Source organism: Ursus maritimus, unplaced genomic scaffold (assembly GCF_017311325.1).
Source record: "Ursus maritimus isolate PB19 unplaced genomic scaffold, ASM1731132v1 scaffold_12, whole genome shotgun sequence".
NCBI classification, from domain to species: Eukaryota; Metazoa; Chordata; class Mammalia; order Carnivora; family Ursidae; genus Ursus; species Ursus maritimus.
Genome location: NW_024423564.1, coordinates 14070486 through 14094694, shown reverse-complemented (window position 1 = coordinate 14094694; position 24209 = coordinate 14070486). Strand labels below are relative to the sequence as shown.

At 39.2% G+C, this 24209-nt stretch overlaps 1 protein-coding gene across 1 annotated transcript in view; it reads left to right on the top strand.

The window, feature by feature from the left end:
• Positions 1–24209, top strand: part of GNAI3 (G protein subunit alpha i3) — a 35806-nt gene that overhangs the window by 11129 nt on the left and 468 nt on the right. The window contains exons 2-8 of the mRNA XM_008704020.2: positions 9328–9370; positions 9485–9626; positions 13587–13744; positions 15723–15851; positions 18977–19106; positions 19507–19660; positions 23948–24161. Coding sequence (XP_008702242.1) covers positions 9328–9370; positions 9485–9626; positions 13587–13744; positions 15723–15851; positions 18977–19106; positions 19507–19660; positions 23948–24138 — 947 coding nt within the window. The 3' untranslated portion in view covers positions 24139–24161. The remainder of the gene's footprint in view (positions 1–9327; positions 9371–9484; positions 9627–13586; positions 13745–15722; positions 15852–18976; positions 19107–19506; positions 19661–23947; positions 24162–24209) is intronic.

Genomic DNA, 24209 nt, shown 5'->3' with positions numbered 1-24209 from the left:
AGCCTTTTTGGTTGTTGGTATGTGATTGCTTCCCAGAAGAATCTTTTTCAGGGTTGCCTGGGTGGCTCAGTCTGTTAAGCATCCAACTCTTGATTTTGGCTCAGGTCATGATCTCAGGGTTGTGAGATCCAGCTCCAAGTTAGGCTCCACGCTGGGCCTGGAGCCTGCTTGAGATTCTCTCTCTTCCTCTATCCTGCTCCTCCCCTCTCCCTCTCCAAGCAAAAAAAATCTTTTCCACAGAAGAGACCCATTATCTCTGTCCCAGTCACAGCATACTGCCATCTTTTACCTTTAATATATTCATTTATTTATTCATTCACTGAACAAGTATTTGAATACTGTGTTTCATGCACTCTTTTAGGTGTTGGGATACGGGATGTTCAGGGCTGATTTGTAGCAGTTTATTTCACTGAAGTGGGTGGTGGGTGCAAGGGAGCTGGGGCAGGGTTTGAGAGTTTTAGAGGGGAATAAGGAGACTAGGAGCCTTGTGAGTGATCAAGTTTATTGTCAGGTGTAGTTGTGGGGTGAGAGTTGAGGGCCTAGCCAGGAATGGGTTGGGGCTAAGTAAAGATAGCAGAGGAATGGAAATCTTCTGTTTCTGTTAACTGCCCACATTGAAAATTCCATTCATTGCAGCTGGCATTTACAAAATGGGATTAGGCAACTACTGAATCCCACAGAAACTCAAGCCATTCATCCCACAGTTTACTATGTGCCTACTCTGTCCTAGATATTGGAGGGGGGATAGTAGAAACAAAAAGAAGGGACTGTTTTGTGCTTTCGAGGAGTGTGCTTTTTTGAATTTAGGACTAAGGGGGTCCTAAACAGGTACAAACCCAAATAATTATGATAATTTGACCAAGTATTAGTGTTATGGTATTTGACGCTAAGCTGTAGGGCCAGGTCGAGCCTTTTGTCAGGGTGCCCTTGAGGAAGAAGGACACAGATGTGGAAGGGTTTTCAGGTCATACTAAAAAGAGTTTCATTACCATTTTAATCAAAAATCAAGAAAACCAATTAGCAGTTTATGAAAAAGCAAGATTAGGATCTGGAAAGATAGTCAAATAATTTTTTTTTTTTTAGAGTAGCCAGACCTGGCTAGAGATAGAGGCTGGGAAGGACAGTTTGGGACTTAAGTTTTGGAAATTAAGCTCTTGGACTCATGCTGAAAGGGAAGAATCTGTGTCAGCCATCGGAGTGGGAGTAATGTCTCCGTTGAGAGGGAATGGAGAAGGATTCAGCAAAGAGTTGAAGTTTGAGTTGAAGAAGGTTTTCAAGGATGTTCATATGTAGCAGCTTGGTGCGCTTACAGGGACAGTGGGCTGGGTAAAGCAATTATTCTGATATTTTAGGCTATGGACACTTGCTCATTTCACACGAAAAATAGATCTAACTTCACATTCCTTAACTTACTTGTATTTGTGTCCAGCAGTTCCAGGCACATACAACAGACGTGTTTGTTTAAAAAAAAAAAAAGAACAATTATTTTACTTTGCTCCATAATGTTTTTCCCATCTGTACTTCTGCTAACCTTTTCTTTTGCTGAATTAGGGAGCAACTGGTTTTTGTATTAAGTATGGTACTTTGAATGAAATGTCATTTTTAACTTTAATCTGAATTTTTACTCTGTTAGTTACTTACGCCTGTCAATAAAAAGAAATCAGTGGGAGCAATAGATAAGCTTATTATTGGAAGTAGCATGGACTGTGCTGCTGTGATCTTTCATTAGAGATACTCAGATTTTTTCTTAGGAATAGCAATCTAATTTGAATGTTCTGTTAATTTGAGACTGTAATTATAGAATACACTCAAGCATGCATATAGACAGTTGGCTGCCAGACATCTCTTCCTTACGTTGCTGCACTCTTTAATTCTTTGTATTCTGTGTGCCCTCTTGATCGGGAGTGCGTGATTGGAGGGCATGCTGATCCCTGAACTACGGCAGCTGTTTTGAATGATTGGGTTAATAGGACGATGTGGATCCGTGGTTTGATTTGAAGCCTCTGTGTGTCAGAAGTAGAGCTTTAATCTGCTTTTAGCATCATAATATTTGTAGTCCTGGAACGTTAGAGAGCAACCATAGGGCACATCTAGGCCAAAACGCTTCATATTTTATATATAAGGAGATCGGTATTGTGAAGTTAGGTGACTTACTCAGGATCACACAGCTAGTCGTGGTAGAATTAGGACTAAAATCTGCTCTTCCATTGAATTTATTACTGCATGGTATTATTGACTAAAAAAATCTTTTTAAGTGAAGTTAGAAAAGTCAAATATATGTGCTGATCAAGCTTTTGACCTGCTGTGGGAGGAAGGCTGTCTGTTCCTGTTCTAGTCCTGTCTTCCCATGTGTCTGGTAAGGGGTGGCGGGCATGGGTGGGCTGTAGAGAGACCAAGAAGAGTGCCTTGGTTTAGCACTGGCTAGAGTGTTATCTAAAAATAGTGCCATATTGGGACCTAGCTGTGCAGGCCTCCAGAAAGAGGGCTATGTCCTAGTTATAATGTGTGCTTTTAGCAATTTCAGGATTTCTTCACAGAAACGAGTATTTAAAAAGGAAAGGAGATGTTTCAGTTGCTCCTGGAATAACCACTAGTACACATGATAGTGGTACAAAAACCTTTGAGGAGCATTCAAGGAAAAGCCATAAGGAGTGCAGACGGGTGAGAAGTGTGGGAGAGGAGGTAGTTAGACAGGAGTATGTAGGGGCTGAAAATATATTTGAGGAAGAGAGTGTTTTTGTTCCTCATGGTGGGGTGGAGAAAATGATTAATGCTTTGACATAGTTTGCTGTGGCATTTAGGTTCTGAGTTGCTCTGTTAGCCTGTGGATCCAGACTCTGTCTAGGGTTTTATCATTGTGAACTAGCTGATAAGTAGTTACATCATTTCTGCTGGGATTTTGACCGACATCAGTATCTAAAGAGTTTTTATTAAATTAAACTTTTGGGGACTTTACTTGGTGCTCTTCTAAACAGTGAAAACATTCACGGAATAATGGCTGGTTAACATTTATTGAATACGTACTACTGCCAGGTTTTGTTCTAAGCATCTCCTATTGACCCTCGTTTTACAGATAAGGAAATTCATTGTGCCTGAAGGCACAGGAGGATAAAAGCATAATGTACTTCCGTAGACTGGCTTTAAGTTTTCTTTTAATCAAAGTGAAAGAGAAAAAAGAGAAGGGTTCGGGTGACTCGTTGTTTTTGAGTATCAGCCATCTTTTGGGGCTAATTTTTATTTATTTTATTTATTAAAGATTTTATTTGAGAGAGAAGAAAGAACAAGAGCTGGGGTGGGGGGCGCAGCAGGAGAGGGAGAAGCAGACTCCCCACTGAGCAGGGAGCCCCATGCTGGGCTCGATCCTCGGACTCCAGGATCCTGACCTGAGCCAAAGATAGGCTCCCCTTAGCGTTAATTTTTAAAATCAGTGTGTATGGGGCACCTGGGTGGCTCAGTCGGTTAAGTGTCTGCTTTCGGCTCAGGTCATGATCTCAGGGTGCTGGGATCAAGTCCTGCGTTGGGCTCCTGGCTCAGCGGGGAGTCTGCTTCTCCCTCTGCCCCTTCCACCTGGCTCGCTCGCTCTCTCTTTTGCAAAAATGAATAAATAAAATCTTAAAAAAAATAAATCAGTGTGTATGTAAGTTGAATGTGTTTACTCACGATAATGATTTATTTATATTAGCAGTTCATTAGCCTATAAAAATTTTGCAAAGACATTATCACCATCTCTTGTTTTTCATACCCGTAATGTAGTATATGTTATGGGAAGAAGTAGGGAGAACACGTGATGGTGCCTGCTCTGCAGGAGCTCCTTAAAAATGAAAGTACAGTAGTAGAGTATGTACTGGTGAATTATTTTTTTATCTGACCTTGTTGGTGATCATACTTGCCTGCACACATACTTCTTAATCATTCTGTTTGATTGTTTGCTTGTTTTTTTTTTTTTTTTTTTTTTTTAGATTTTGTTTATTTATATGGGGGAGAGAGAGAGCAAGCGAGCACAGCAGGAGGAGTGGCAGAGGGATCTCCACTGAGCAGGGCGCCTGCCTTGGCATTCCATCCCAGGGTCCTGGGATCATGACTTGAGCTGAAGGCAGACGTTTAACTGACTGAGCCTTCCAGGCGCCCCTATTTGATTGTTAATAAGAAAAATTAATTCTACCCCATCATCCTCTGCAGATTGCCTGCCTTCTTTCATTGAGAAGACCATCTAACTTGGCTCTTTCTCTCCTTTCTCTCTCTCAAAAATCTCTATACCTTCCCCCTTCATCCTTTCTTCTTCTTTATATAGGATGTCCTTTAGATATATTTTGTTTTAAGGATGAGTCTTCTAAGTTGAATTGATTCCATTCTCTCCTGTTTTGGGGACCTTTCAGACTTTTTTTCTTGTATAAATCCTATCCCCTGCCCATTTCCTTCCCTCCTTCCTAGAGTCATCATCAGTTCCTCCCTGTCCAAGCCATAGGTTGTATCTTTGCAGTTCCTTCGTATCCATGCCATTCTTTGTTTCCGTAATATTACTACCCTGGTAGATTGACGATGGTCAGATGATTCTCTCCTTAAATTTGTGATGAATTTTGAAGGAAGATAGATTAAAAGATGTAAAAAAAAATTAGGAAGTTCCAGAGATCACATAGTATGTATTGGGAGAGGGAGATGAGACGTGGGAAGCAGTTTAAAACCTAAGAGCGAGATGTTATTAGAGAGGGAACTTAGTACCAAAGCATTGGAGCACAGATTGAAGTAAAAATGGAGAGTTCAGACCTAATAAGAAAGGGTTATAGAAAATATTACAGAATTATTAGTGCCTTTTGGAAATTATAAGAAAGAAGAGGGGCTTTGAGCTGGAAGTTTGAGAAAATTACAGCAGTAACATTACAGTAGGCGCAGTGTCAGGCTCAGCCATGTGAAGAGTAGAAAGGATTAATTTGAGAAATGCATAAGAAGAGAGATTTTATTACAGCTTGATGTAAGGAGAGAAGAGTAAGTGGGTTCCAGATGATTCTTAGATTTCGTACTTAGAAGAAAGGTAAGACGGTGGCACTTTTGCAGATCTGGAAGCTGAATGGGTCAAAGACTTTTGATGTAAAGCGATTTTTTTTTTTTTTTTGGTAATTCATTCTTTTTTTTCTATAAAATGCCCTGGAACACTCAATAAGATAAATCTTATATTTAGTTCTGTGGTCAATAAGAGGTGCCTTTAAGAGGTGAAACTGGATGTCTAGTAAAAGCTTGGGTGAATATATGTGGTGTGATAGTAAAGAGAAGAACAAACTGACATTTTTTCAGGGAACCTTGAAAAAATATGAGAGAGGCAGGGCAACATACTTTGAAATCAGCACCTTCATAGGATAGAACTTAATGAGATGGGTAGAAATTGATTCTGAGGATAATAGACTCATTGATTATTTCACTCAGTGCAGCGTAAATGGTAGGAATCCTGTTTTCAATATGTAAAAGAATGATGAACATTACTTCATTAATCTCTGTTTTTCCTAGTAAATTTAGTAGTCGGTGCTAACATGGGATCATCTGGAAATTCTGTGTTTTAAACTAGTGTTTAAAATATAGCTGGGGGGCGCCTGGGTAGCGCAGTCGTTAAAGCGTCTGCCTTCGGCTCAGGGCGTGATCCTGGCGTTCCGGGATCAAGTCCCACATCGGGCTCCTCTGTTGGGAGCCTGCTTCTTCCTCTCCCACTCCCCCTGCTGTGTTCCCTCTCTCGCTGGCTGTCTCTCTGTCACATAAATAAATAAAATCTTAAAAAAAAAAAAAATAAATAAATAAAATAAAATATAGCTGGTATGCTTTTGTATTCTCCAGAATTGAATCAGGTTTTTTTGTTTTGTTTTGTTTTGTTTTTTGGTAGCTATGTGTGGGAGAAAGCACTTTTTTAAAAGATTTATTTGAGAGAGAAAGAAAGCAGGCACACAGGCAGGCGAGTGGGTGAGGGGCAGAGGGAGAGGGAGAGAACCCTCAAGCAGACTCCTTACTGAGCACAGAGCTGGACAGGGTGCAGGGCACAGTCCCAGGACCCTGAGATCATGACCTGAGCCAAAATTAAGAGTTGGCTGCTCAAACAACTGAACCACCCAGGTGCCCCTGGAGATAGCACTTCTTTCTAACGGTATCATTAAAAAGTTCTTTGTGTGTTACATAAATATTCAGTGCTACCTCTGATTATTATTAGATGATAAGAGCAGAGATAAAGTGAAATAGAGATTCCCTTTTTGAGTCTGTAAAAATGTAGATGCCTGGGATTTTTAAATTATTTGAATTTTATTTTAACTAACAGTTTTGGTTGATAGAGTTGAGAAATATTTAGTAAAGGATCATGCTAATTAAGCATTAGTGATGTATCTATTCAACAGTACTTACTTGCCTAGCCTATTTATGTCACGCCCAGTTCTAGGCCCTGGGAATACAGGGATGAATAAACCTTTATGGGGTTTATATTTTAGTGAGATAGGAAATGAGCAGATTTTAACGCGAAGAAGTGATATAAGTGCTTTGAAAAAATATAACCTAGAGTGAGGAGAGAGAGTATGATGGGGTGGGGACTATTTAGATAGATTAGTCAGGGCAGGAGGGTGTTTTGAGGGAAGAAGAAAATCTTGTAAAAAGTTACTCCAGGCAGAAGGAATAGTAAATGGCAAAGAGCATGAGTCAGGATCTAGCTCATTGAGAACCAGTTTGGTATGTTGGAAGAAAGGCAAGAAAACTGGTCTGACAAGAGCAGAGAGAATGAAGTGGAGAATGATAGGAATTGAGGGTGAAGCGATAGGCAGGGGCCAGAGCATGTGTTTGACCTTATTGCCCATGGATTTAATTTTGAGTGTACAGTTGACATAAGACATGGAATTAGGGGTGCCAACGCCCCCCCCCACCCCACATACTGGAAAATCTTTGTGTAACTTTTTGACTCCCCGCCCAAAATTTAACTAATAGCCTACTGTTGATTGGAAGTCTTACCATAATATAGTCAGTTAGCATATATTTTGTATATGTATCATATATTGCATTCTTATAATAAAGTGAGCTAGAGAAAAGAAACTTATGAAGAAAATATTACAATACTGTACTGTATTTATCGGAAAAAAAAAAAGTCGTGTATAAGTGGACCTGTGTAGTCCAAACCTGGAGGGAGAGTTGTGACATGATTTGATTTTTTACAAAGTTCAGTGCAGCTACTGAGTGGAAAACTAGCCATAGGAAAGGCAAGGTCCCAAGCAGCAGACCATTTAGGAAGCTTCAACAGTGATCTAGGCTTGTGCTTTCCATTGTGTTCATGATGATCCATGTGGTGCAAGAAGAAACAGTTACAACCATATTTATACTTATTTTTTAAAAAATTAAGCTTTATTAATATTTGATATTGGTACTGGCATTCCATTTGTATATTAGTTACATGTGACCTACTATTTTTGGCCTGAGCAACTGCGTGAGTGCTGGTATTTACTGAGATAAGAAAACAGGGTGGAGCAGGGCTGGTTTGGGGGTAAGGATGGGGAAACAGTAACTCAATTTTGGGCATTTAAGTTTGAGATGCCTCTTAGAAATCGAATGAGATTTATCGGGTAGGTGGTTTAGATGTATGACTCTGGAGCCAAGGTTAGAGATAGCAATTTGGAAATCATTGGCCTAGAGGCAGTATACAACAACTTTGGAGCCAAACTGTGTGAATACAGATTTCAGCTTTGCCACTTACTGACTTTAATTGTGGACAGGTTAACTTAGCATCTCTCTGCTTCATTTACCTCACCTGTAAAATGGAGATAATAAGTGTTTGCCTCACCAGGTTATTGTGAGGATTAAATGAATTAATAAAAGCGAAGTGCTTAGAACAGAACAGGCGTGCAGTATACACTAGATACTAACTATTACTATCAGTTGATGAATGGTGTTTAAGACCAGGTTATTAGATGAGATGACCTAGGGAATGAATATAGGTAGAGAAAAGGGCCCAAGGAAGGAGTGCTCAAATAGTACAACCTTTAAGATTCAGAGACAGGAGGGAGGAGACTGAGGAGTGGGGTAGGGTTCCAACCAGGAGGATGTGGGGTCTGGAAGCCTGTCCAGTGAAGAAAACATTGCAAGGGGAGAAGTCATCATTGGACAAATTCTGTTCAGGAGTAAGCAGAGTAAGATGAGGACCTGGAATTAATCAATGGGTTTGTTAAAATGGAAGTTGTTGGAGACCATGAGAAGTGGTTTCAGTTAGAGTGGTGGATATGAGTATCTGATTGGAGAGGGTTAAGGAGAGAATTGGAGGTACAGAATTGGAGAACATGAGTATAGACAACTCAGAGGGGGTTTTTCTATAAAGAGGAAGAGAGAAAATAGAGTGGTAGTTAGAGGAGTATGTGTGGAGTCAAGGAAAGGTTGGAGTGGGTGTGTGCGTTGATTTAAAATGGAAGATAATGCAGTGAGCAAGTTTGTATACTAATGAGAGTTCCCCAGTGGGAAGTAGCCAAGATGTTGAGTAGGTAAAGTTAGGTGGTTTAGGGCACAATTGGAGGGATTAGTCTTAGACACTGGCAGGGACCCTTCATCCATTGATGAAGGTAGGGAATATTAGTGGTGGGTACAGATAGATTGGTGGATTTGGTTTTTGAGTGCTTTAATTTTTCCAGTAAAAGAGAGGCAGGATCATCAGGTGAGAATCAGAAGCGGGAAGGAGTGTGTAAGGTTTGAGAGAGAGAGGAGTGGTGTGAAATAGGCATTTTGGAAGGTGGGAGAATGAATTGACTAGGGAAATGCAGGTGAACCGTCAAGGAGTTCCGAGGGCTGATCGGACATGGGTGATCATTAAAGTGGTCCCGCTGACAGATGAGGGAAATGTGGTCTTGAGAGCGTATGCAGTGAAAAAGCAGTGGGGACAACGGCTCCTCTGGTTCTATTTTGAACTCTGGTCACATGGTTGAGAGGATTGCTCTTGGAACATTCCTCAGATCCATGGATATTGACAGAGAAATTAATAAAAGCAAATAGGCCAAAAAGGAATCATTTCATTTTTGCCTATGTTCAGTTTCTATATCATGATATTTCATGTAGAGGTCGAGTTCCTAGAGGTGTTTATGTTGCCATATCTGCTTGAGCATGCCTACTTTACACAAATGATATCGAGTAGGTTCTGGGCTACTTCTAGTTAATGATATTTGTTTGCTGAATTATGTTAAAGTAAAAAAACTCTAATAGGAAAGCTTAGTAGTAGCTTAGAGTTTTCCCTAGGACCTGTGGTTTCCATAATCTAGGATTATCGCTCATGTTGATTTCATGCTTCATGTTTGATTGCAAGGGAATTCAAAGTCTGGTTTACTTTTCTTTCAGGTGCTGGAGAATCTGGTAAAAGTACCATCGTGAAACAGATGAAGTAAGTTGGAACAACATGACCTTTTGTAAAACTACATTTCCTCGTAATGCATGAAAGTCCATAGTACCATTATTTTAGGTCCGTGGTAATGATTTGTGTGTTTTCTTTTTAAAGAATCATTCATGAGGATGGCTATTCAGAGGAAGAATGTAAACAATATAAAGTAGTTGTCTACAGCAATACTATCCAGTCCATCATTGCAATCATAAGAGCCATGGGACGGCTAAAGATTGACTTTGGGGAAGCTGCCAGAGCAGTAAGTGTTTCTCATTTCTTCTTCACTTGCTTGCTTTTAGTAGATGCAGTTAACGCAAAATTTGCTTCATGTTTTAGGGAAATGAATTTAAACAACAAGGTAAAAAGTGGCAAAGTACCGTGTGCTCATTTGAGAAGTATCAGCAATGTGCTCTAGGGGTTACTAGATTACCACCACAAAGAAGAGTCAAGGAAATGGGATTGTGTTGAATATCCTGTAGGTTTCTGTGACAGCCGTTTTTTATTCACCACTTTTATAGCGTGATCTTATTTTATGGTAGTAAATGTTAGTAAATTGAGATAATCTAAAAGAGGTAGCTCTGCTTTCTTCAGTGTAAAGATAAAAGGCAAATATCAGTCTCCCAAAATACACTTGAGAAGGACAAGAACACTAAGTCAAAATTTTAGGGACAGTTTTTAGGTATTCAAAAATACTCTATCCCTGTACTACGTTGGACTAGAACCTATACAACTGGATTATACCATGTCCTAGGGTAATTCTTGCACATGTCAGATATTCAAAAGCTGTGTTGATGAATCATAATACTTAGTGCACATGAAGTTCTCGTTTGTTAATTAGGATGTTTGATACAGTGGGAGAGGGCCAAATGAAGGCAGGAGATCTTTTATACCGCCAGCTGTACTCTAAGAGAAGGCTGGGAATGTGTAGAATGATTTCCTAGAACTAAGGGAGTTGTCAGCTGTGTTCAGAGAGTCGTTCTTAGGTGCTGTGGATAGTAAAAGGGGTTGACTTGGGGAGGCTGCCTGGAAAGGCAAAGTCTATGTGTCTGTGAAGTAGCTTAGGAACTCTGAGCTGCTCTTGGTTTATCAATTAACAAGCTATTATTAATGCACGTTAATATTCAGTAAACAAGTGGGGAAATTGTTGATGGGAAAAAAGTCACAAGAGGATGGTTATAATTGGATGGTATTCGACTGGGAATCCTAGAAGTGGAATAAGGGAAGAGGAGCCGGGGTAAGGACTGTGAAATGATTGAAGAGAAGAGCAGCAGAAGAGGGGATAAGGAAATATGGGAGGCATGACTTTTATGTTTTTGTAAAAAAAGGTATATCACAATTAGAGACTTTGTTTTTCTAAGCCTCTGGGAGGGGGAAATAGGATAACGAATGCAAGAATGTTAACACATTTCTGTCTACATCTTTCCATCCTTTCTCTACCTCCTGCCTTTCTTTCCTTCTTTTCCTTTCTTCCCTCTGCCCTCCCCTGCCCCCAGCTCTCTCCAGTGTTCTTATTTTATTCCCTGTCCTCATCCCTCTCTGTCACCTGATTCTGTGTGTCTGTCTCGTTCGCCCAATCCAATAACTGGTCGATGCTACTGTATTTAGTCCCTTCCCTCTGTTTGTTGGCTTTTTCTCTGTCTCAGTTATTTATGCCTTCTCTTCATTTCTTCCTTTTTTATTTCTCACCATGTGTTCCCCTTTATATTTCTTGATCATCCCTCCTCCTTTCTTTTCTTTCCATTGTCAGATTGGTTATTATTAATGTTTGGGTCCTCACACTACTTTGTCACCAATACAGTTGACATTTTGTCTTCATCCAGTTGCAACCTGTAACAAAATACCACAGACTTAGTAGATTATAAACAACAGACATTTATTGTGCAGACTTATTGGGGCTGGAAGTCTGAGATCAGAGGGCTACCATGGTCGGGCGAGGGCCCTGTTCAGTTGTAGGCTTCTCTCTGTGTCCTCACATGGCAGAAGGAGAAGGGAGCTCTCTAGAGTCCCTTTTATAAGGGCACTAATCCCATTCATGGGGCCTCCACCCTCATGACTGTAGTACCTCCCCAAGGCTCCATCTCCTAATACTATGACATTGGGCCTTGCGATTTCAACATACGAGTTTTGGAGGGACACAAACATTCAGACCATAGCATCCCTCCTCCTTTCATTTCTTCCCTTTATCAAATGAATGTCGTTCATCTTTGGGTCCTAACACTCCTATATCACCAGATGCAGTCACCATCTCCTTAATTCCTGTTAGGCCTCCTGAATCACCTAGCTTTCCAGCATCCACCCATCCTAATCTACAACCCTACGTAATTTTTTGAACTTTCTTTTTTTTACCCTCCATATGTAGGGGTTTCTGTTTATAATTCCTCACTTACCCTTGTCTAGTTTCTTATGGTTGGTTAGAGAGTGAATGGACAAGAACAGAGCCAGATGAGGGGTAGGTGGTTTTTTCATGTCTGCTTAAGGGTGGAGGTGCGAATTTCATTGTAAAGAGGGGCCTCCTTAAAGGCCTATTAGAGGGTTTATTGTGGAGAAGCAGAAGTAGGTCAGTGGAAGAGATTAAGTGGTAAGGGAAAAGTGCTTCCGCTTAAAACTGTTTACAAGGCAGGACAGCAGAAATATGTAGCAATAGCTCTCTCTCCATTTTAAAGTTTCTAAAATTAGAATTGTGCTATTAAAAAAGTAATGCTTATTGAGGCTTTTGAATAGCTGTATGAGTTTAGTTCAAATTTCAGAATGGACTATAAAGTCTTCACATGTTAAAGCACTATACTACATACATAGAAGGACATGCTCAATATTGAGTATGTTTGCCAATTGATGTAATTTTTCAACTTTCCTCAGTCATTTATTCCTTTATTTAAAATTTTTATCCCTGAAAGGAGAAGAGGGGAATATAGATGTTAGATGAAGTTTCTTAGAGAGGGATGGACATAAAGTATTACTAGAAAAAATGCAGGAAAGCACCTTATAAAGGAGGGCTATTACTTGGCTGAGACCCTGACTTTGGCAGCATTAACTAGAGTGCACAATGGTTAGTTTTGTTTGTTTTGCCTACGTGAGTGCATGAGTTTTGGGAACACATGAGTCTTAGGAGTTTTGGGTTGTGATGTCACCTGTGGTTGGAAACGCTTTTTGCTTGCTAGTTCTTCTCTTTTCTTCTCTGTTCTGTTCTTTTCTTTTCTCCCTTCTTCCCTTCCCTTCTCCCTTCCCTTTTTTCCTTTCCTTCCTTGAGACCTGGGTTTATTTTTAAACTATCTGACAAGTAAGGGTGGGTAGAATAAAGCAAAATAATCAGAGTTCTCATAGCCCTTTTCTGTCCTCTTTACATTTTAGGTTTAAAAACTGTAGCCACTTACAAAGCTTTTTGACCATGAATTTTGATCAAATCTTTTCTTAACTTTCTTTTCCTCTTACTGTCTCCCCCCCTACCTCTTATTTAGAGGACTGTTATTCCTTGGGGAATCTAGAAACTGAATTTTTCTCTGAGGGATTTATTTCCCTCACTAGGCTTCCAGACTTCTTAAATAACTCAGTCTCCTCTTCTTCCTGTTCCTCTGTCTGAGCAGAAGGGGAAAGAAGAGAACACTTTTTCCTTAAACTCTATTAATATTTTACTCCCTCTGACGTGTTTAGACTTTACCTCTTACATGCTAGTTTTTTCATCTCTATTTTTATTGTAGGCTTCCTTTGTAGAATGGGAATGTGTCACATGTGCCTATCTCACAGATCAGTTTTTCTGTCAAAAAATCATGAGTAGGGGTGCCTGGATGGCTCAGTCAGTTAAGCATCTGCCTTCGGCTCAGGTCATGATCCCCCAGTCCTGGGATCCGCCCTTGTCAGCTTCTCCCTCTCCCTCTGCCTGCCCCCACCCCGTGTCAAATAAATAAAATCTTTAAAAATCATGAGTAAGCCGGGTGGAGATTTGTAGTAGGCCAGTCAAAAGAGATCTTTTTAGGAGATGGTGGTATGTGGTGGGGGACTGAAATCATTCGTCAGCTCAGCTCTGCACTTCTACCTACAGTGGAGTGAGTAGGGGGAACGACTTCATTGTAAATTCTCTCACACTGCCTTGCCCGGAAAGGTCTCTCTAATACTTCTCTTAAAATAATGAAAAGTGTAAGGTGCTTGTGTTTTAGAGAGATTCTTGTCAAGTCTTTAAGAAGTGGAGAATCATTTGTCTCTCTTTCTTAACTGCTGTCTTCAGGATGACGCCCGGCAATTATTTGTTCTGGCCGGCAGTGCCGAAGAAGGGGTCATGACTCCAGAACTAGCGGGAGTGATTAAACGGTTATGGCGGGACGGCGGGGTGCAAGCTTGCTTCAGCAGATCCCGGGAGTATCAGCTCAATGATTCTGCTTCATAGTAAGTAATTTAATTTTCCCATAACAGAAAACAATTTGGTGACCCTAAGGAAGTTTAGGGTCTATCCTTAACAAAACATTTAAGTAACAGACGCTCTTAGAAGTCTGTAGCATCCCTTGTAAAGATGGTTTCAGTTTAGGTTTACATAGCCCTTGGTCATTTTGTACGACTTGGAGAAAAACATTGTATATTGGAATATAAACGGGAGAATTGGCACCATGAAAAGTAGCTCCATGGTAGTTTATAATAAGTAAGTGAAAGAGGAGAGAAATCTTTTGCAGCTGGGTCCTGGATCTCTTCCAGTGCAGTTCCCTCTGCATAAGGACTTTGCATTAATTGCCAGCTAGTGAGGGAAATTAGAATTGTGATATCCCTTTGTATGCACCCAGCTCTGTGGCTGGGCTGCACTATGGATTTCTCTGGTACCAGTCACCACTAATAAATCTTTTGCCAGATTACAATAGTAGACTTTGTACCGAAAGAGAATGTTGAGTCTTGGAAGGAAGTCAAAGCATCTGTTTGTCAAAGAAATTCTCTTAAGTGTTACATAGTTTGAGAGAATTTGTGATTAATACTTGAAAGAGGCTATTACATGCTATCCTATTTTGCTTCTTTTACAACGTGTTTATTTATAAAGACCTATATTCAGAATGTACTTTTTAATGTGCCTTTTGGGAACTTGGTGAGTTCTTCGTAGTAACTATCTCTGTACTAATTGGGGCACTTTTAAGCATTAAGGTTTTCTCCAATATTCTATTTGCCTATCCTTCATTCTTGTTTAAGTTGTTATAGGAAGGAGTTAAATTATATTTGAAAAACTTAGTTATTTTTGAAATGAATACTTAACCTTAGAAACATTTCAGGATTCTTGCCCGTTTTTTAATATTTTTAGTTGCATATGTTGGTGGTTTCAGTTAATTCTCCCAATAGTCATGAAAGCTATGTTGTTGTTGTTGTTGTTGTTTTATCATACATTCATTAAGCTCTGAACCCTTTACACCAGAGAACATGTGATATATAGATAGAGGTCTTTTTTTTCCCATAATGTTTGATCAAGGCTTGACTGATTCCTTAACATTAATGGTAGTACTTAGTTTTATAGAAGCTTGTTAATGATTCACTTATTCACCCGTTCTTCAGTTTTGTATCAAAAAAATCTTTAGGAATCCTGAAATTACCAAAAATTTAGTTTAGCTTTAAAAAAATTAATTTAGCTTTGAAGCAGTCTTTTAATTATTTCACTGAATACATTAAATTTCTTTGGAAGTATTTACAATTTGTTTTTGAGTTAGATTTAAAAAACACACACAGTTTTTCTGTTTCATGAATGAAAACAGGAAATACTCATTCTTATTGAACATAGTTCTTGTTTTAATTTTAGTAATTCAAACACCATTCTCGAATGTCCTCTATCAAATGTCAGAACATACAAATGACCCATTAACTTTAAATGTCTGAGGGCTTTTGGTGTGGTTTGGTTTTTGTACTGTGCAGTACACAGTTGATTCAGTATTTAGCATCAAGTTTCAGGAATCTTTTTTTTTTCTCTCCAAGATTTTTTATTTTTTCAAGATTTTTTATTTTTAAGTAATCTTTACACCCAACATGGGGCTTGAACTCACAACCCGAGATCAGGAGTCACATGTTCTACTGACTAAGCCAGCCAGGCGCCCCAGAAGTCTTTTTATAATAAGAATAACATTTCCATATGTGTTTGCTTTTAATTGGCCTTCACAGCTTAATTTTGGTAGAATTAAAACCACTTTTGTGTAGCGGATATAGAACCTGCTTTAATTGTCCTATGCTCGATTCACACTTTTTCTCGTTATCATTTCTGTGATACCGAAGCTCTGATTTTCTTCTGCCACATTAGTGACAGGTTCAGAATCTACTTTTGACAAGGAACTAGTTTAGGCTATTGATTTGCTGTGTACATGGTTGGCTTCACCAGGTAAAAATAAATGTGTGTTTTATTTAGTTACCTAAATGATTTGGATAGAATATCCCAAACCAACTACATTCCAACTCAGCAAGATGTCCTGCGGACAAGAGTGAAGACCACAGGCATTGTGGAAACGCATTTCACCTTCAAAGACCTATACTTCAAGTAAGTCATTAACCTTTTTGCTAGATGTGCGAAAGACAAATATCTCTTAATCAGGGTAAAATTTCTCTAGGCAATATTCTTTGGTTTGAAAACCTACCATCATATTCATCAGCCGGTATTTGAATGTTTTAACCGAATGGGGGGCCCAGACCTTTCTTCTTTCTCCAAATAGCATCAAATACTTTTGTCCATTTGGAGGAATTTGAATTCAAAATTAAATTGTAAATATCAATAAAGATAATCATATGGTTATCAATTTATTTTATTTTTAATTTTATTCTTTTCAGCTGCTTTTTTGTTGGAATCGTCAAAACAGGTATTGAATGTTTGTTGTTTAGAAGGGTAACAACAATGCTAAGGATAGATACTTAGTGATGTGGCTTCGTTCTGCCATTTTGATATTAAAATAGAAATGCTTTACTCACCAGTGTCGATCCTTACTGAAGCGCACGTAGGGTTAGTGGAATGGAGCTAATACTGTCATGGCTCTTGGACTGATTTGTGCACAGTATCATGTACAACTAAGTTCTTAATGTAGCATAGAATGGAAAATTGATACGGTGATAGAGGTATTTTGGGGAAATAGGACATATAAAAAGTGGTTGTTTTAGAGAGAGAAAATTCTAGTACACGAATACAAAGGACTTTCCAGTAGCATTAGTCATTCTAAAATAGGCTTCGGCTTGTGTCTGTGTTAATGGTCTTTTGTAAATATTATAACCGTCTCTTTGGTTCCTGCTTTCTGCTTTTGTGACCTTTGAGATTAGCGGTAAACTTTTCCCCCTTTAACATGATGTTTGTCCCAGCTGCCTTATTACGCTCATGTGTGGTCTGTGATACTCAGCACTGTCGCACACAAATGTAACTTCTAGCTCAGAGCTTCTCCGTGTTCTTTTCTCTGAAAACAGTTGCTTCACGGGATTTGTGAAATCCACACAGAGTTTAGGTATTACTAGATACCACTTGAGGTCTTGAAATCTTAATAAACCAAAACAGGTCTGAAACATGGTGCAGGAAAATAGTCCAGCTGAATATTTGTAGAATAGAAGAGCTGCTTATCTTTAGCGCTGATGAACTGATTTAACTAGAGTAGCAAAGGCCAAATGGATTTATTACCTGTGCAACCACAAGAATGAGATGTCTTTTTGTGTACTATAAGATTAATAATCCATTTATAATTAAGTGTGGCGAACTTTATTTAGTGTGGGAAACATTCTTGTTGATGTTGTCATGGATTGGATTTTGGTTGGGTAAATCCTGTTGGTCTTCTTATGTCCGGATCAACAGCCAGATCTAGTTAAAGTGCTGCACCCACTTCATTGTTGGTATGTAGATATCTTGTTATGAAGTACTGTCACTTCTTCCTTTTCCTCTTCTCTCTAGGCAAAACCACTATCCATTTATTCAAACATTTATTGAGCATCTACTATATGCAAGGCATTGTGTAATTGCTTACTTGCCTCTCAGTTATGAGGTAACGTCCATAAAATGTTGATCTATTAGTGAATTATATTGCGAATGTTAATATGTGCTAAAAGCCCCCCTTGGGGATGTCACAGTATTCTACTAGTTTTATGGACTTTGTAGAAGAAAACTGAGGGGTAAACTGAAATTATTGGTGGACTAGCATGTGTCTCCCCTTGAAAGACTTCTATAGTGATACAGGTGATGTCCGCTTTCCTAAAACCTGTAATATGACCCTGTATTAAAACCAGCTCGTGGTTACATTATTCTAGGTGTCATGACCAAAGGCTGAAAAAAACCCCCGCTAGATCAACTAAAAGAAAAGGCTGGGTCATAAAGAGATAAGATGACTATTCTCTTTCAAACATACATTGAGAAATTACTCATTTATGTCTTATTTTCTCAATGTCTAGGGGAAAATTCTTTGGAAATAGAGCTCAAGTCACTTTAGATCTGATATACTAAACGAGCTTGGCAAAGTTAACCTTTTAAAATTTTGTCCTCGTCATCAGACATCTACCTACATCTCTCTTCAGAGTATCTACTCATTTGTGTGCATAATTCCTCAGCCGCTGGTAGCAGCTACAACACAAAGCATGACAGGTGTTCCTCTTACTGTAGGAAGTAGATGAGGACACTGGTGACAGAAGTACAGCAGTCGAGCAGGATACCAAGTGAGCCCCCCAGAAGGGAGTGGTGGACAAAACTAATCTGGAGTGGAACATAAAGTTTATGAACAGCTGAGGCTTTGTTGTTATTAATTAGGTTCAAATAAGACGTAGCGTTGGGAAATACTGGTTATGTTTTGTTTTTAGATACTGGGTTCTTAGAGCCCTACCCTGAAATATAATTTACTTTTTCCCCATAATTAATCTCCAAAATATTTTTTCCTTAAAGTCAGGAAAACATATCCCAACCATACCTCAATTTAAAAAAAAAAGAAAGTTAAAAAGTAAGGAAAACATTTTGGAAGCAGAATGCAAGTTGGAGATTTCTGTTTTTTCATTGTTCTTTTTAACTAAAGAGGTAAAGCATTTTGAAGGGTAGAGTGGTGTTATGGCTAAGAGCCTGGGTACTGGAGTTAGAGTGCCTGGGTCCAGAGCCCCAGTCCCCATTTGTTAGTAGTGTGCCTTTAGGCATTTAACATACCTGTGCCTCAGTTTCTTCATCTGTGACTGGAGATAGTAGTACTTACGGGAGTGTTGTAAGGGTCAGATGAGTTAGTGTACTGACGGTGTTGAGGATCGTGTCTGGCACCATGGTGAACAATAAATATTAGTTAGTATTCTTGTTATTACCTTAAGTTGTAGTATTCAGCTCTTTGTCTTTCTGGTCTTTTCTCCCCCCTCCTTCCTTTAATCCATTTCTGTGCTTATTCTGCTGACTTTTGGCGCGCCTGGTACAAGCTCTGATAGAGAGGAGGTGCAACTAGTTACTAAAATGAGAGTTTTCATTATTCTTAGATTTTATTTTCTCATGTTCTCTTTTACTTTTAACCACAGAGTATTAGTTTGACTACATTTTATCTGCTCCTTGTTTGTCTTTTCTGTTATCAGTGGGGTTTTGAATATGCAATAGCGGGCGGTTCCCTAACCATTTCAGTTTAGGGAGAGGTGTATTTGTGACCTTGCTGAATTTGTGCATTCTTTCCCTTTACTCAGGATGTTTGATGTAGGTGGCCAAAGATCAGAACGAAAAAAGTGGATTCACTGTTTTGAGGGAGTGACAGCAATTATCTTCTGTGTGGCCCTCAGTGATTATGACCTTGTTCTGGCTGAGGATGAGGAAATGGTATGTCGGATCTTCTGGTAAAAAGCCTGTTTAATGCATCCGGGAAGTGGAAAATAACTCTTAGGAAGATTTTGTGTATCCATTTGCCTTGAACCAAATCTTGATTCCTTAATTTTTTTCCCTGTGAGATTAGACTTTTAAAATATTGATCCATGCCCTACTACTTCTTAAGAGAGAGGACAGCGCATTGAGTATGTGGGCGGGATTAAGTCCTCTTCTTCCCACCTCCCAGCCTCCAAGAATTACAAAAATGAGCACTGACTTAGCTTTTGTGTTATCAGTGTCTAGCTTGTTCCCATGCGTGCCATTCAGTGCTTCTAAAACTTGTTGGTCTGTTTTTTCATTAACAGTTCATCCACTTTTACTTTTTGCTATTGACACCCTTTCTTTCCCCCCTCAGAACCGAATGCACGAAAGCATGAAACTGTTTGACAGCATTTGTAACAACAAATGGTTTACAGACACTTCAATCATTCTCTTCCTCAACAAGAAAGACCTTTTTGAGGAAAAAATAAAGAGGAGTCCACTAACTATCTGTTATCCAGAATACACGGGTAAGGGGTCATGAACGACTGTGTTGGAGGTTCAGATCTTAGATCAACACTTTAGTGACATTCCTGCACCTGCCTTTTATTTTGAACAATGCGTGTACGTCCTCATGGAGAGTGTTCACTGGTAGTGGTATTAACATTAAGACCCCTTAAGCCTAAAGTGCTATTCCAGACAAAATCGAGTTCACTGTGTTTATTTTGTATTTCTGTCCTCTTCATTTTTTGAGGAAAATAGAGAAAGATAAAAATCAAAATTTGGTGTATGTATGTTCACAAAAGTACAAGGATAAGGTGCAGTTATTGCACTTAAGACACAGTAGTTGTAGAGAGAAGGACACACACATAAAGAATTTCATTATAATAGGAAATGTTCACTAACAGAAGAAGGGGTTACTGCTTTGGGTTCAGTGTCCTCTTTTTTTCTAGAGGAAATGACACTCTTGGAGTGAGGTAATGAATGAGGATGAATTAGAAATCACCAGGCATGGGGCGCCTGGGTGGCACAGCGGTTGGGCGTTTGCCTTCGGCTCAGGGCGTGATCCTGGCGTTGTGGGATCGAGCCCCACATCAGGCTCCTCTGCTACGAGCCTGCTTCTTCCTCTCCCACTCCCCCTGCTTGTGTTCCCTCTCTCGCTGGCTGTCTCTATCTCTGTCGAATAAATAAAATCTTTAAAAAAAAAAAAAAAAGAAAAAGAAATCACCAGGCAAACAGAGGATTAAAAGCATTTTAGGAAAAAGGAATAGCATATATGAAAATATGGAGGTAAAAAAGAATGACATGAGGGGTGCCTGGGTGGCTCAGTCAGTTGAGTGTCTGACTCTTGATTTCAGCTCAGCCTGAAATCTTGATCTCAGGGTCATGAGTTTCAGGCCCCGCATTTATTTAAAAAAAAAAAAAATTGTATAAAAAACCCCAACAACATGATATGTTTTAGAACCTAGAAAGAATTCAGTATTGCCAGAGCTTAACGTGATGGGAAGGGATGCTTATGGAGGGTCTTGTATCCGATGCTGAGAGAGTGGGGAGCTATTGAAGGATTTTGATTGCGGTACATGGTGTTGTGAAAACTGTGCTTTAGAAAGATATGCAGTAAATGGCAATAAAGATAGGTAGTAGGGGAGTTGAATTAGTAAAGAGTCTTTTAGGATGCAAATAAAAACTTTAGGTGAAGATACGGGGATATATCCTAGAAGCCTAGGGCAAGAATGCAGACATATTTTAATTAAGAATGTATATAGAACTAGGAGATAGAAAGCTGTCAAGGACCCTGGAAGCACTTCTTTTCCCATCTCTTTTTTCTCCTTCTCTGTGTGTATCTTCTTTATTCTTCTCTCTCTGCTTAACAACTTTCTCTGCTATTCAGTTAATGTGATACAGGGTGGCCCTGCCACAGTATCTCGTCTGCATTTAAAAGATCAGGTTAGGGGCACCTGGCTGGCGTAGTCAGTAGAGCATGCGACTCTTGATCTCAGTGTTGTAAGTTTGAGCCCCACATTGGGTGTAGAGATTACTTAGAAATAAAATCTTAAAAAAATAAAATAAAATTAAGACCAGGCTATACTGATATTGGTTGGCCCCAGGTTCAAATTCCTGGGAGAGAGATTCTGGCCAAGGTTAAGGCAGGCAGAAATCCTTAGCCTAGTCAGTCAAGTCAGTCAGTCAAGGTCAGGGACACAAACATGAATGCCAGGGCTGCACCGCTATAACCTTTGGATCAGAGCTGGGTATTTTCAGGGAAGGAGAACTCTTGTTAGCTGGGCAGACACTGTAAAGCTTTCTGTAATAAAGTGAAAGAGTACAGCTAGGGTAAGGAAGTGGGAAGAGTACTACCAGAGTTCTGCCTTGATTGGCTGCTGGTGCTGTGACCTGAATTGATATTTAGAAATGTTGATTTCGATGCATCTCTGGAACATCCAGTTGGAGGTATCTAATAGGCAGATATATATGTGGCCTTGGAGCTTTGTGAAAGATTGGGGGTTAGATGTGTTGATTTGAGATCATGTATAAATACAACATGGAAATGGATGAGATGATGTGCTGTGATGTTATAGAATGAGGGCAGAAAAGGCCGTGGATAGAATGAGAGAGTACCAGACTCTACGGGCAGGAGAGAAAGGTTTTTATTGGATACAAAGGGAAGAACCAAAGGATCAAAAACTAAGAAATTTAGAAGTGAGGGGTGGTCAGCAATGTTGTAAGATACACACTGAAAAATGGCCTCTGGAATTAGCAGTCCAGGGGATCATGAGGGTTATTGAGAGCATTGTCAGTGAGAGCAGAGCCAGGGCGGTGAGTTACTGAGTGGGAAGTAGAGAAATGAAGACAGGTGTAGCTTACTCTTGAGCAGCTTGGATTACAGGGGAAGGGATGATTTAAAAATGTTCATTGGCTTAGTGGTAAGATTTTATAGCAAAAGAGAAGTTGTAAAAAGTGGATATAATTGATGGAGCAAGATTTGTAAGCAGCTGGCATTCCATACAATGGAATATTATTCATCTATAAAAAGGAACGAAGTACTGATAACATGCTCCTACTTGTATGAACCTCATAAATGTTATGCCAAGTGAAAGAAGGTCACACTTATGTGATTGCTTTTAAATGATACACCCCAAAATAGGCAAATCCATAGAGACAGAAAGCAGGTTACCAGGAGAAGGGGGGGGTGGTAGAATGAGGGGAATGAGGAATGATTACTTAATGGGAATAGGGTGTTTTCCTGGGTTGGTGAAAAAGTTTTGAAACTAGAGAGAGGTGGTGGTTGCATGACATTGTGAATATACTAAATGCCACTGTATTGTACACGTTAAAATGTCTTATTGTATGTTAACGTAAATTTCACCTCAACTTAAAAGAATCTTGGTAGAGGAGTTAAATTTTGAAACTGGAAGGAAGACCTCTCTAAGACCAAAGGTACAAATATGTGGGGATATAGGTAACTTCTGAGTGAGGTGGTAGGCTCAAGAGTTGAGATGTAGTTTAAGCCCCCGGCCTTTGCTTTCTCAGGGAAGTTGGAAATGTGGTCAGGATTGAGAGGGAGGTGAGTTCATAGAAAGAAGCCAGGCTTTTTTAAAGTGGAGAGAACTCTTACTTAAGTAAAAGGATTGACAGTGTTCTAACTGGGAGTCTTCCACACAGCAAAGAGCCCTCAATGTCATATCTTTTTTTTTTTGAGGGGTGGAGGACAGCCTTCCAGGCCTGTCTTCCATTGACTTCATTCTTCTTTTAAGAAGTCTCACAGTCCTCATTGCCCAAGTATCAGTTCTGTTTCTACCAGACACAATTCTCTTTTCAGTGCTCACTCTCCTTGAATTTACAGAAGTTCTGCAGATCTCAGAAAACCTATTTCAAGCACCTACCAAGCTGTCTTCCTTTATTACTCTAAGTATTCTGTTTAAATAACGTTCTTTTGTTTCTTAAGCTTTTCTTTGTTTAGTCTTTTTTTAAAAAACACTTCGTTGTTGGTATTTGTTGTCATGCTTAATGTAACTTCACAGGTGTTATTTGTTGAAAACAGCATCTAGTTTACAGGAATAGTCTTGTGTTTTCTTTGTTGAGGTTTCCTGGTTTTGTAGTCAATTTCTAGGGCTATTCTAAAGGCTCACAGGTAGATGAGACTGTGTAGGAAGCTTGTGGTTAAGAGTGTTAATTCAAATGTTGAAAATAAGGTTGACTTTTGAGATACCCCACCTTTAAAAAATAACAGCTTTATTGAGACGTAATTTATATGTCACAAAAACACTATTTATTTATTTATTTATTTATTTATTTATTTAAAAACACATTTTAAGGTGTATAATTCAGGCCCCTTTCCTTTTACATGTACTAGTTTACCTTTCATTATATTATTGCCATAAGGCTCTGAGGCTAAGCGCCTTAAAATTGATATGCTTTTGAAAAGAAGCATGATTAACTCTTTTGAATTGTTTATTTCGAGGTCACTCCAAGGAGCGTGGGCTCTCTGACCTTTTAAACAGTTGTGTTCTAACAGTGTGTCTTCCTGTTTTCTCTAGTTTCCTTTTATGCATTCTAGGTTTTTTAGCTGAAAAATCTAACTGAAAGGGGAAAAAGAAAAACCTAGATCTTTTTGTGTGATGATTTTGTTTTACTTAGAGTCTGCTCTCAAGAAAAATCTAATGATTATAGAAAAACCTAATGATTATAGAAATAAATCTGTCTTCTGTTCCTTTGGGTTATATTCCCTCTCTCCATAAGTAAATGGTGATGGCCTGACTTGTTGAATTCAGGCAGCCTTTATGATTCGAACTGAGAATATTGTGTGTCTGCTTCAGGTTCCAATACATATGAAGAAGCAGCTGCTTATATTCAGTGCCAGTTTGAAGATCTGAACAGAAGAAAAGATACCAAGGAGATCTATACTCACTTCACCTGTGCCACAGACACCAAGAATGTGCAGTTTGTTTTTGACGCTGTTACAGATGTCATCATTAAAAACAACTTAAAGGAATGTGGACTTTACTGAAGAGGGTTGGATGTTAATAAAAGGTAAAACTTCAGATAATTTAGTTCTAGTGCTCTCGTGACGTCTCTTGA